Source organism: Trichechus manatus, unplaced genomic scaffold (genome assembly GCF_000243295.1).
Source record: "Trichechus manatus latirostris isolate Lorelei unplaced genomic scaffold, TriManLat1.0 scaffold00028, whole genome shotgun sequence".
NCBI classification, from domain to species: domain Eukaryota; kingdom Metazoa; phylum Chordata; class Mammalia; order Sirenia; family Trichechidae; genus Trichechus; species Trichechus manatus.
The window spans coordinates 19278412-19292531 of NW_004443964.1; the positions used below are offsets into that span (position 1 = coordinate 19278412).

General features: G+C 38.3%; 1 protein-coding gene across 1 annotated transcript in view; it reads right to left on the reverse strand.

Annotated features, from left to right (window-relative positions):
• LOC101342993 (uncharacterized) overlaps nt 1–14120 on the reverse strand; it is a 512538-nt gene that overhangs the window by 417672 nt on the left and 80746 nt on the right. Inside the window, exons 17-19 of the mRNA XM_023729385.1 lie at nt 9000–9143; nt 8239–8310; nt 5677–5826 (exon numbers count right to left, since the gene is read on the reverse strand). Of these exons, the coding sequence (XP_023585153.1) occupies nt 5677–5826; nt 8239–8310; nt 9000–9143 (366 nt within the window). The remainder of the gene's footprint in view (nt 1–5676; nt 5827–8238; nt 8311–8999; nt 9144–14120) is intronic.

Below are 14120 nucleotides of genomic sequence, written 5' to 3' on the forward strand. Positions count from 1 at the left end.
GCTTTTGGGACCTTCATTTTCTGATGTGGCATGACTCAAAATAAGAAGAAACAGCTGCAAACACCCATTAATAACTGGAACATGGAATGTATGAAGTATGAATCTAGGAAAACTGGACATCATCAAAAATGAAATGGAAGGCATAAAGATGGATATCCTAGGCATTAGTGAACTGAAACGGATCGATATTGACCATTTTAAATCAGACAATCATATGGTCTACTATGCCGGGAATTTTACAAATTGAAGAGGAATGGCATTGCATTCATTGTCAAAAAGCACATTTCAATATCTATCCTGATCTACAACACTGTTTGTGATAGGATAACATCTATAAGCCTACAAGGAGGACGACTTAATACAACTATTATTCAAATTTACACACTAATGCCAAAGATGAAGGAATAAAGATTTTTACCAACATCTGCAGTCTGAAATAGATCAAACATGCAATCAAGATATATTGATAATTACGGTGATTGGAATGTGAAAGTTGGAGACAAAGAAGAAGGAACAGTAGTTGGAAAATAAGGACTTAGTGATAGAAACGACGTCGGAGATCGCATGACAGAATTTTGTGAGACCAACAACTTATACACTGCAAATACCTTTTTTCAATAACATAAATGGTAACTATACACATGGATCTCACCAGATGGAAAACATAAGAATCAAATCAACTATATCTGTGGAAAGAGACAATGGAAAAGCTCAGTATCATCAATCAGAACAAGGCCAGGGCCAACAGCAGAAGAGACCATCAATTGTTCATATGCAAGTTTAAGTTGAAGGTGAAGAAAATTAAAACAAGTCCGTAAGAACTAAAATATGACCTGGAGTATATCCCACGTGAATCAGAAGACCATCTCAAGAACAGATTTGATGCATTGAACACTAATGACCAAAGACCAGACAAGTTGTGGATGACATCAAGGACATCATACATGAAGAAAGCAAGAGGTCATTGAAAAGACAGAGAAGAAAAGTAATACCAAAATGGATGTCAGAAGAGACTCTGAAACTTGCTCTTGAATGTCAAGCAGCTAAAGCAAAAGGAAGAAAAGATCAAGTAAAAGAACGAAGAGAAGATTTCAAAGGGTGGCTCGAGAAGACAAAGTAAAGTACTACAGTGAAATGTGCAAAGACCCAGAGGTAGAAAACCAAAAGGGAAAAACATCCTCAGCATTTCTCAAGCTGAAAGAACTGAAGGAAAAAATCAAGACTTGAGGTGCAATTCTGAAGGATTCTATGGACAAAATATTGAACCACACAGGAAGCATCAAAAGAAGACAGAAGGAATACACAGAGTCACTGTACCAAAAAGAACTGATCGATGTTCCACCATACCAGAAGGTAGCATATGATCAAGAACTGATGGTACTGAAAGAAGAAGTCCAAGCTGCACTGAAGGCACTGGTGAAAAACCAGTCTCCAGGAATTTATGGAATACCAGTTGAGGTGTTTCAACAAACAAACACATTGCTGGAGGGGCTCACTTATCTATGCCAAGAAATTTGGAAGAGAGCTACCTGGCCAACCAACTGGAAGAGATCCACATGTGCGCCCATTCCAGAGAAAGGTAATTTAACAAAATGTGGAAATTATTGAAAAATATCATTAACATCTCATGCTAGTAAAATTTTGCTGAAGATTATTCAAAATCAGGTGCAGCAGTGCATTGACAGGAACTGCCAGAAATTCAACCAGATTCAGAAAAGGACAAGGAACAAGTGATATCGTTGCTGATGTCAGATAGAACTTGGCTGAAAGCACAGAATACCAGAAAGATGTTTACCTGTGTTTTATTGACTATGCAAAGGCATTCGACTATATGGATCATAACAAATTATGGATAACATTGCAAAGAATGGGGATTCCAGAACACTTACTCGTGCTCATGCAGAACCTGTACATAGACCAAGAGGTAGTCACTCAAAAAGAACAAGGTGATGCTGCGTGGTTTAAAATCAGAAAAGGTGTGCATCAGGGTTGTATCTTTTCACCATTCTTATTCAATCTGCATGCTAAGCAAACAATCCAAGAAGCTGGATTATATGAAGAAGAATGTAGCATCAGGATTGAAGGAAGACTCATTAACAACCTGTGTTATGCAGACGACACAACGTTGCCTACTGAAAGTGAAGAGGACTTGAAGCACTTGCTGATGAAGATTAAAGACTACAGCCTTCAGTATGGATTACACCTCAACAAAAAGAAAACAAAAATCCTCACAACTGGACCGATAAGCAACATCATGATAATAGGGACAATATTGACGTTGTCAAGGATTTCATTTTACTTGAATCCACAATCAACTTCCACAGAAGCAGCACTCAAGAAATCAAACAACATATTGCATTGGGCAAATCTGCTGCAAAAAACCTCTTTAAAGTGCTGAAAAGCAAAGATGTCACTTTAATGACTAAGGTGTGCCTGATCCAAGCCATATTGTTTTCAGTCGCCTCATATGCATGGGAAAGCTGGACAATAAACAAGGAAGACTGAAGAAGAATCAATGCCTTTGAATTATGGTGTTGGTGAAGAATATTGAATATAATATGGACCGCCAGAAGAACAAAGAAGTCTGTCTTGAAAGAAATACAGCCATAGTGTTCCTTGAAAGGGAGGATGGCAAGATTTCATTTCACGTATTTAGGACATCTTATCAGGAGGGACCAGTCCCTGGAGAAGGAAATCATGCTTGGCAAGGTAGAGGGCCACTGAAAATGAGGAAGACCCTCCTTGGGTGGCATCTACCTCAACTGGCATAACACAGTTTATAAAGAAAATTTTCTACATCTGACTGTGGTAAGTAGCGTCTGGGGTCTTAAAAGCTGGTCCCACCCCATCAGAAGCAAGGGAGAATGAAGAAAACCAAATACATGAGGGAAAGATTAGTCCAAAGGACTAATGGACCACAACTACCACAGCCTCTATGAGACTGACTCCAGAACAACTAGATGGTACCTGGCTACAACCACCAACTGCTCTGACAAGGATCACAATACAGGGTCCCAGACAGAGCTGGTTAAAATGTAGAACAAAATTCTAACTCAAAAAAAAAACTAGATTTACTGGTCTAACAGAGACTGAAGAAACCTCGAGAGTATGGCCCTTGGACACCCTTTAAACTCAGTGCTGAAGTCACTCCTGAGGTTCACCCTTCAGCCATAGATTAGACAGACCCATAAAACAAAACAAGACTGTATGGGCCCACCAGCCCAGGGGCAAGGACAAGAAGGCAGGAGAGGACAGGAAAGCTGGTAATGGGGAACCCAAGATTGAGAAGGGGAGAGTGTTGACATGTCACTGCCTTGGCAACCATGTCACAAAACAATATGTGTATTAATTGTTTAGTAAGAAACTAATTTGCTCTGTAAACCTTCATCTAAAGTACCATTAAAAAAAAAAGAGGAAGATCCTCAACGAGATGGATTGACACAGTGGCTGCAACAATGGGCTCAAACATAGCAACGATTATGATGATAGTTCAGCACTGGGCAGTATTTTGTTCTGTTATACATAGGGTTGCTATGAGTTAGAACCGACTCAACAGCACCTAACAACAATAACAACAACAACATATGGCTACATAATACAATAAACCAAAAAAACCAAACCCGTTGCAGTCGAGTCAATTCCGACTCATAGCAACCCTACAGGACAGAGTAGAACTGCCCCATAGAGTTTCCAAGGAGCGCTTGGTGATTCAAACTGCTGACCCTTTGGTTAGCAGCCGAATTCTTAACCACTACACCACAAGGGTTTCCAAATATTATATAATTAATACTGTATAACTACAAGTACTGTTTATACTAGCTGTTATTAAGAGTCCATTAAAAGCCAGGATTGTGCTAAGTTCTGGATATAAGTACAACGATAAGCAAAGTGGAGCATGATCATCAAAAACATGAATGGATATTTATAATATGAAATAAGTGCTATGAAGGAAAGGAACGTAGTTTGATAAGAACATATAACAAAGGAAACTGACCTAGACTAGCAGATAATGATAGACTTTCCCAAGGAACCTGACACTCATCTGAAAAATGAGTAGATATTAACCAGGCAAAGAGGGTCAGGGATAATATTCCAGGGAATAGAACATATGAAAGTTTTGGGGTAAACAGAGTATCTGAGGAACTGAAAGGCCAATGAAGTTGAAATTCAGAAAGCAAGGATAACGGTGCAAAATAATACTAGAGAGGTACGGCATGTGGTATTTTGATCTTCATCCTAAGTGAAAAGGGGAATGTTTGAAGAGTTATAAATAGTGGGAGGTAACATGATCAGATTACTCTTTTGGAATAAAAAAACCCACTCTGGCTAGAGTGGGCAGAATAGATTAGCAATGCATTAGCACTTGATAATGACCCTAAAAATTATCTTTTTATGGAAAAGTTTTCTCTTATATATAAACTTCTTACTCACTATTTTCATTTGGAAATTTCAGATTTAAAGATACAACCTCTTTCCTAAAATCTGCAAAGTTAGAGAGAGTGAGATTATATGATGATGAATGGCATCCTGATATTACCCAGCTGGAAAGGAAACCAATGGGTATACTAAATACTTCATTTCTCAGTAACATTTATCATTGATGACCATTCCCTTCTCAAAATCTTCCTCTGCTTCCCAGAATATCATTCTCTCCTCATTCTTCTCCTACTTCTCAGACTGCTTCATGGACTCCTAATCTCCACCTGCTCCTTTAATGTGGCAGAATTTCTAAAGTCACAGATGCTTCCTTTGTCACTAAGAGGGGAAATCCCCAACCTATCTATTAAATAAAATGTTTAAATATTAGTCTAAATTGTTCTTCCCTGTCTCTGCTTGCCTGCCTATCTAATCTTAAAGCTTTTCCTAAAGACAAGTAGCATTTATACCCACCTATCCCACACACTTCATACAGAGATGCCAATTGGCACAGAGCTGTGTGAGAGACATATGATAGAAATAAAATCAGTCCATTAGTGTGGGTGTACCCTATTCCTCTTTACTTTCACCCTGCAAGATTGTGTCATCTGCATGTAGCAGGTTGTCAGTGAGTCTTCCTCCAATCCTGATGCTGCGTTCTTCTTCATATAGTCTAGCTTCTTGGATTATTTACTCAGCCTACAGATTAAATAAGTATGGTGAAAGGATACAACCCTGATTCACATCTTTCCTGATTTTAAATCATGCAGTATGCCTTGTTCTGTTCAAACAACTGCCTCTTGGTCTACGTACAGGTTCTGCATGAGCATAATTAAGTGTTCTGGAATTTCCATTCTTCTTAAAGAAAAGCTAGGAAACTATTCAGACCTCTCTAAAATACATAAAAGGAAAGGGGTTAACTTTGAAATGAAATTACTTTAGGAAGAAACATTATTCCAAAGTCATGTAACAACATATATATATATACTTTGAGACCAATTTTACAGTCCATACTATGAGATCATCCAGGCATTTGATACTGTAATAATTAAATCTCTTTGAATATGATATAATGGGTATTCCTAAATCCAGGGTATAGTAAACATTGTTCTGACAAGTTTATAGTGTTATTTGGGAACTAACTACTGAAGAGTTAATTAGCACTTGGTAAAATACCTTGAAACCCTGGGATAAAAATCTGCTATCCCATTAAAAGGAATTTTTATTACAAGGTGTTGGTCGTCTGCTCAATCAACTCACCCTCAACATAGGAATCATCCAGTATCCCTTGAAGGGTTTCATCAGTGAAATAAGGTACAGCGGTGTTTTCAAGTGCATCTGAATGTTTGTCATTATCAGATTGATAACTTTCTTTCATGCGGTCCAATGTGTTGATGGCCTCATTCAATGCTACAAACACACAGAAAATATACATACAATATGTAATTCAGTATGTTGATCTAAATCTTTTGAGCATAACAATAAACCTCATGGCCTTTTCTAGATCTGTACTATCCAAACAGAGCAGTCACTAGCCACATGTGGCCATTTACATTTAAATAAAATTTAAAATCCAGTTTCTCACTTGCCCTAACCATATTCAAGTGCTCAATAGTCACATGTGACTACCACATTGGACAGTGCAGTTACAGAACATTTCTGTCATCACAGAAAGTTCTATCTAGACAAACTACAATGGACTGTCACAAGTTCTGAAATTGCAATCATTCATGACAAATGGAATTCTATTTTATAACAATACTTATTCATCAAATAAAATTATGTATATAATAACACATATTCATCAAAGAAATTTGCTACACAGAAAAGTTTTAAAAATTATTCCAATTGCACCAGCCCACCAACCCACTATTAATATTTTGATGTATTTCCTTCTATTCTTCTTTTTGAATTTTCCATTTTTGTTTTGAGGGATTTTTAAACATACTGTATATAGAATTTTATGTTAAGATTTCACTTAAAATTCTACCAAGAATTATTATGACATCTTTGCAAGCAAACATGATTACTTCTGAGTAAAAAGTAAAAGCTTCTTTTTGCAAATTCCAAATGTTTACTTGTAAGAGAAATCATTTCTATAATTCAGTAGCATTTAAAAGACTTGAGAAATTAATTTATTCTGAGTTTTTAACTTTTGTATATAGTGATTCCTATATACAAGATAACATGTTCATGATACTATTTAACAGAAGCCTTTAATATATTTTGTAATTAAAACTGTATTTTAAATTAACTTACATCATTTTACTTAAGGACCATTCTAGTTCTAAAATACTATAATCATTATTTAATACGCATTTAAAATGTTCATTGTATCATATTGATCTTCTCATAAAAAAAAAAAGTTTCCCTATAGAGAAAAAAGAAATATATCAGAACAGTGTATCTCCACTACTCTAAAAGTATTACCATTATACCTTCAAATTACAAAGTGTTTCTAATTTATCACCTCCTAAATTTTAGTAAAATAAACTGATACTATTTTTCCTGTTTTTCACAGGTCTCCCTAGAGAGGCATAGAGAAGTTAAGAGTTTTGCCCTAAATTCTGATTATGTATTCTTAGCTCTTTAATCAATTTCCCCTAAGTAGAGCAGTCCATTCTCCACTCTTATAGTTTTCTATGGCCCTTTTTTTTTTAATTCTTAAAATTATTTTGTTATGAAAGAAAAAATAGGGACAATGCTAGGAGCCCTAACACACGGCATAAATAGTATATAAATCATAACTAACAATGCACAAACACCAGAAGAGAAACTAGATAACTAGGAGCTCCTAAAAATCAAACATGCTCATCAAAAGACTTCACCAAAAGAGTAAAATGAGAACCTACAGAGTGGGAGAAAATTTTGGGCTATAACATATCCAATAAGGGTCTAATCTCTAAAGTCTACAAGATACTGCAACAGCTCAACAACAAAAAAACAAATAATCCAATTAAAAAATGGGCAAAGGATATGAACAGACACTTCACCAAAGAAGACATTCAGGCAGCTAACAGACACGTGAGGAAATGCTCACTATCATTAATCATAAGAGAAATGCAAATCAAAACTACAATGAGATACCATCTCAGCTCAACAAGGCTGGCACTAATCTAAAAAACACAAAATAACAAATGTTGGAAAGGCTGCAGGGAGCTTGGAACTCTTACGCACTGCTGGTAGGAATGTGAAATGGAACAACCACTATGGAAAACAATAGGACACCTTCTTAAAAATCCAGAAATAGAAATACGAGACAATCCAGCAATCCCACTCCTAGCAGTATATACTAGAGAAGTAAGAGCTGTCACAAGAATAGACATATGCACACCCATGTTCATTGCAGCATTATTCGCAATAGCAAAAAGATGGAAACAACCTAAGTGCCCATCAACAGATGAATGGATAAACAATCTATGGTACATAAACACAAGAGGCTTGCTAAACTATATTTCTCATATTTCTGTGTCTTTTTTTTTTTACTTTTAAAAACTTTGCCATTAGAATATAATAAAGATTTCTTATTTAAACTATTGGAAAATAACCACAACCTTGTGATTTTTCCAATCTTTTCAATCACAAAATTTAATATAAACATTTAATTTAATTAAAAAATAAGTTTATATATTTTAGTGTTAAATTAAAAATTAAAAATTTAGTATGTTATCCATAATCGCAAGTGTTTGAGTATAGACAAAACAAACATTTGGCACAGACACCATAAAGAAGATTTAAACACCAAACACAGTGTTTGACTTGATGGCCTTTTAAGGAGTCCTGCATTGTTGCCTTTTATCAGTTTTACCATAGAGTTCTTACCCATAAAATTGGAAAACTTCTTGGTGTCCCTCAAAGCCCTCATACAGTCTTTAATATTCACCATGTTATCTTCTGGAAGGAAAAGAGAGAGAGGTGACAAAGAACAATTTCTGCACAAGATAATAATAAAAGACTAGTATTAAAATCAGCATATAACTTTTATATATTTCTTGAACACTGTATTTACAAGGTATTTTGGATTCATTTCCATCCAGTATTCCCTGCAACAACGCTACAAGGGTATAGATACACTAGTTCTGATTGTATCTCTAAGAGAACTCAAGTACCAATAACTTACAACATCCAGTGATGATCAAAGATGGCAAAGCTAGGATTATTACAGAACCTGAATTTGCAACAATTCGTCAGTCACTAAATCAAGTACCTCTGAGGACAAGGGATTTTCTTTAATGCATTCCAACATGCCCACTTCCCAGAAAACTTAGAACTGCTTGTTAAAAGTATTTTCATAACTGCAAACAAGCAAATTTTAAAAGGAAAGGCTCCTTTTCAAAGGTTGTTGTTGTTGTTTGTCATCTAGTTGATTCTGACTGATAGCAACCCTACAGGACAGCGTACAACTGCCCCACAGGGTTTTCAAAGCTGTAATCTTTAAGGAAGCAGATTGCCACATCTTTCTCCCAAGGAGCAGCTGGTGAGTTTGAACTGCCAAGCTTCTGGTTAGCAGCTGAGTGCTTAACTGTGGCACCGTGCCACCAGAGCTCCTTACAAAAACTGATACTAATATTTAAAATGCTTACCAGAAATAAAATCTGATTGAAGAATTTTCTCTACCTCTTCTTTAGGTGACTTAATCCCAATATTTCTTAGGAAGTCTTCTAAATTCTTCCCAGCTATCATGTCACCTTCAAGTAAATTGAGGGCAAAGGTAACCTTCTTTAATTCTAGAAACAAACAGAAATGTTATTTGGTAATAGAAATAACCTCTGATTAAAAAAATAAAAAACCATTAGCCATCACTAAAGACTTTTATCAGTGCCAGTCAATGGTCCTGAATTGAAGTATAAGAAATCGCAGCAAAGAATCTGTCCTTCAGGGAATTCTATGGCCAGCAGCACAATACGCATGGAACTCTTGGCCTATCATGTTTTCCCTGGTGCTAGTATAAAATTGGTAAATTGGTAAAAATGACACCAATAGCTGAGTTTTTTATTGTAATTATACTAAGTACTTATTTTGCCATGGAGCTCTAATGGAAGCAAAAAATTAACCCAGAAAATAAATTTCAGAATTTTGAGAAATATAAAATTTAAGACAAGAGTCACAAGGTCTCAATCATAGCTTTCCTTTTCAATTCTACCAGGACCCAACTGCACCCTAGCATCTGGAATTCTGCTTCACTTCCAGCCTTCTCAAAGGAAACAATGGTTAAGTCAGATAGACCTGAATTCAAATCCCAGCTCCACCTCTTATTAGCTGTGTGACCATGAGCAAATTATTACTACTTAACCCCCTCTATAAACTTCATTAGTCTTATCTCTAAAATTGAATAATAATATCTACCTCATGAGGTTGGTGTGAAGATTAAATATGATAAATATGAAAAAAGCACTTAAAACAGTGTTAGCCATATAGTAAGGGCTCAATAAATGCTATATTATGAATAACATTATTACTATTACTAATGCCAACAGGAACTAGCTGCAAATAGTAATCACAGTTGCTTAGTACCTTAGAATCTGCCTCACTTCCTGTCCCCCTAACACATTAGGAGGTCACTGCAGATGGCAATCTCAGCTTTTCCAGCACCTGAAAACCTGTATCACCTCTGCTGCTCTGTCTTAACTAAAACTTGGTCTCATTTGAAAACACTGTTTTTCTTGCACAACATTCTTGAGTGGAATCTGCTCATCCTCCCATGCTCCACATACATAGGATCAGAAAGCAGAACACACCCATCTAGCTTTCTGCAGCTACTATCAGGCCATTTTAGTTATACCTTTAATCAAACCTCATCCCTCCCTTTTGAGGCCCATGTGTGTCATTCAACTATGCCACTCCTCTGACACCGTCATCTACTACTTTCTGATCACTCCTTCACATTCGTTGAGGATATTGGTACTTGATCATAATCCTCTCCTCCACTCCATATCTCATTACCATCCAAGCCTAGCCTCAGAGCACCTTGACCTTTTAGCTCCAAAGAACCTTCACTTCCTTTCCAAAGTTATCCACACCAATGTTGTTGTTGTTGTTGTTAGGTGCCGTCGAGTCGGTTCCGACTCATAGCCACCCTGTATCACAGAACGAAACACTGCCTGGTTCTGTGCCATGCTCACAATTGTTGTTATATGCTTGAGTCAATTGTTGCAGCCACTGTGTCAATCCATCTCGTTGAAGGTCTTCCTCTTTTCTGCTGATAATGTACCTTACCAAGCATGATGTCGCTCTCCAGAGACTGATCCCTCCTGACAACATGTCCACAGTACCAAGCATGATGTCGCTCTCCAGAGACTTATCCCTCCTGACAACATGTCCACAGTACGTTAAGACTTGTCTCGCCATTCTTGCTTCTAAGGAGCATTCTGGCTGTACTTCTTCCAAGACAGATTTGTTCGTTCTTTTGGTAGTCCATGGTATACTCAATATTCTTCATCAACACCACAATTCGAAGGTGTCAATTCTTCTCTGGTCATCCTCATTCATTGTCCAGCTTTCACACACATATGATGCGATTGAAAATACCATGGCTTGAGTCAGGCACACCTTAGTTTTCAAGATGACATCTTTGCTTTTCAACACTTTAAAGAGGTCTTTTGCAGCAGATTTGCCCAATGCAATGTATCTTTTGATTTCTTGACTGCTGCTTCCATGGGTGTTGATTGTGGATCCAAGTAAAATGAAATCCTTGACAACTTCAATCTTTTCTCCATTTATCATGATATTGCTTATTGGTCCAGTTGTGAGGATTTTTGTTTTATGTTGAGATGTAATCCATACTGAAGGCTGTGGTCTTTGATCTTCATCAGTAAGCGCTTCAAGTCCTCTTCACTTTCAGCAAGCAAGGTTGTGTCATCTGCATGATGTAGGTTGTTAATGAGTCTTCCTCCAATCCTGATGCCCTGTTCTTCTTCATATAGTCCAGCTTCTCAGATTATCTGCTCAGTATACAGACTGAATAGGTATGGTGAAAGGATGCAACCCTGACGCGCACGTTTCCTGACTTTAAACCACGCGGTATCACCTTGTTCTGTCCGAACAACTGCCTCTTGATCTATGTACAGGTTTCTCATGAGCACAATTAAGTGTTCTGGAAATCCCATTCTTTGCAATGTTATCCATAATTTGTTATGATCCACACAGTCAAATGCCTTTGCATCGTCAATAAAACACAGATAAATATCTTTCTGGTATTCTCTGCTTTCAGCCAGGATCCATCTGACACCAGCAATGATATCCCTGGTTTCACATCCTCTCCTGAATCCAGCCTGAATTTCTGGAAGTTCCCTGTCAATACACTGCTGCAGCTGCTTTTGAATGATCTTCAGCAAAATTTTACTTGCGTGTGATATTAATGACATTGTTCGATAATTTCCATGTTCAGTTGGATCACCTTTCTTGGGAATAGCTACCCTTAATCCTCCTTATTACCTAGACTTGCCTGCCCCACCTTTAAAATCTAAACTACAAGATCAGACTCTGACCACAATCCCTTATAACTGTATGTGTATACAGTGAAGGAAAGCATAGAACTTTGTTCACACTATGCCTATTCTCTTGGCTCCTCCAAGTTTTCCAAAAACAGCTAGACAGGGTGAACCAGACTTATCAGTTAGTAATGGAGGGAACACTGAGAAAGCTAAGTTCCAGATGCCAGCCAACCTTTCAACAGGCTCTTCTAAAGACAGAAGCCTGCTATGTTAATTCTTTCCTACTCAGGTGGCCCTTCCTACTTTTGCCAATAGTTATTGACCTTATACTGCACTGGCTGGCAGATTCCAACGCAACCCCCTAACCCCTACAAACGTGCCCCAGATTCAGGTACCTCACCCATATCTGCTCACTTTCCTCAATAGTTTGATTTCAAAAATTTTTCCTTACTCTTTATGAAAAGTTCCATGTCCTGAATACCAGTTTTCCTGAGTCCTGCTCTCTGATTTTAAAATTAATTATAAAAATGATAACTACCATTTAATAAGCACTTAATATGCACCTTAAAAAAAACAAAATGAGAGGTGGGGCCAAGATAGCAGAGTAGTCAGATGGTTCCTGTGGTCCCTCTTACAACAAAGACCCAAGAAAACAAGTGAATTGATTATATATGACAATCTAGGAGCCCTAAACATCAAAGGCAAAGTTGAGGAATTAGAGTGAGTGGCAGGGGGAGGGAAAGATGGTTCAGAAGCAGCGAAGAATTAGTTGCCAGACCTGACTCGGTGGGAACCGGTACCCTGCAGCCGGCACGCAGGATGAGGCAAGCAGTGGCACTCGGACGCATTTTCCACATCGGGAGAGACTGAATGGGGGAGAGTCTACTCAAGCCTCCAGAACCAGTGAAAAGCGGTGCTCAATTGGCAAAAGATAAGTACATGTAACTAACCCACTGTGCAGATCAAAAAACACCCCCTTTGGGAAAATCCTCTCTCCCATTTACCTGCCCCCTCCCCACTCTGTACCAGTCCCAGGCCGGCTTTAGCCACTGCTGTGTTCCCTGGGCCGAATTAAGGGCCCATCACATGCCGTGAGCCATTCTCCTGACCTTGGAGAGGGAACAAACTAACAAACAGGGATAAATAATCTGCCAGCTCCCCTAAGCCGGGAACTTAGGGTAGGCACAGCTCCTTTGCCTAGGCACAGGCATGAGGGGTCCACATACTTTGAATGCCTTTCGCCCCTGCATAGACCTGTGTGGACTCATTTCAACAGCATAGGCTCTCATTAGCACAGAACAACATGGTATATACCTAAAGCCTAACTTTAACTGTCAGCTATATGGTGGAGTGGTAGGTTCGTGACATTTGACACCACTCTTCCCATTAAGCAGGGTCTTCACCTACCCACATCAGGGGCCTGAGGACTGGTGGCTCTACCCATGCCACCTAGCCACCTACAACAGGTGTCCAAGAATAAGCGGTGTCTCCCAGTCCTTACAGCCAACAGCATTGGGTGCCAAAAGTCCGGCTGAAAACCCACCCACAACACGCTCTAGAAAACAGGGACATGCTTTCCTCCCGGACACTCAGGGGCAGCCAGCAGCCCCCTGCCTTGATCAGCATGTGACCCCCTACTTCAGCCAGATACCTGTGCCTACACCAATCACCCCTACCCATCTAGGACTGTAGGTGAGAGCCTGCACCACCTACTTGGTGGCCGACTACCTGGACACCTAAGCTGAATCCATACAAGAAAAGTAAATGGACTCCTGGGCTCACATACCTAGGAACAGATCTAACCACCTGGTGACAGGATGTTAGAGCTTCAAAGGCACCAATAATCAAACTAGCTCACACGATCAGTCTATTTGGGCATATCAAAACAAAACAAGAAGCTAGGACACAGTAAGCAAACATAAAATAAATAAATATAATAACTTATTGATGACTCAGAGGCAACAGTCAATATCAAATCACATAAAGAGACAGAATATGATGGCTTCAGCAAGCCACCAAAACAAAGAAACAAAAAACCTTCTGGAGGAAGAGAATTTCTTGGAATTGCTGGAGGTAGAATTCAAAAGATTAATATATAGAGATTTTCAAGAAGGAGATCAGGCAAAACACAGAACAAGCCAAGGAACACACAGACAAAGCAACAGAGGAACTTAAGAAGATTAGAGAAGAGCATAATGACAAATTTAACAGGCTGCAAAAATCCATAGAGAGACAGCAAACAGAAATCCAGAAGATTAACAATAAAATTTC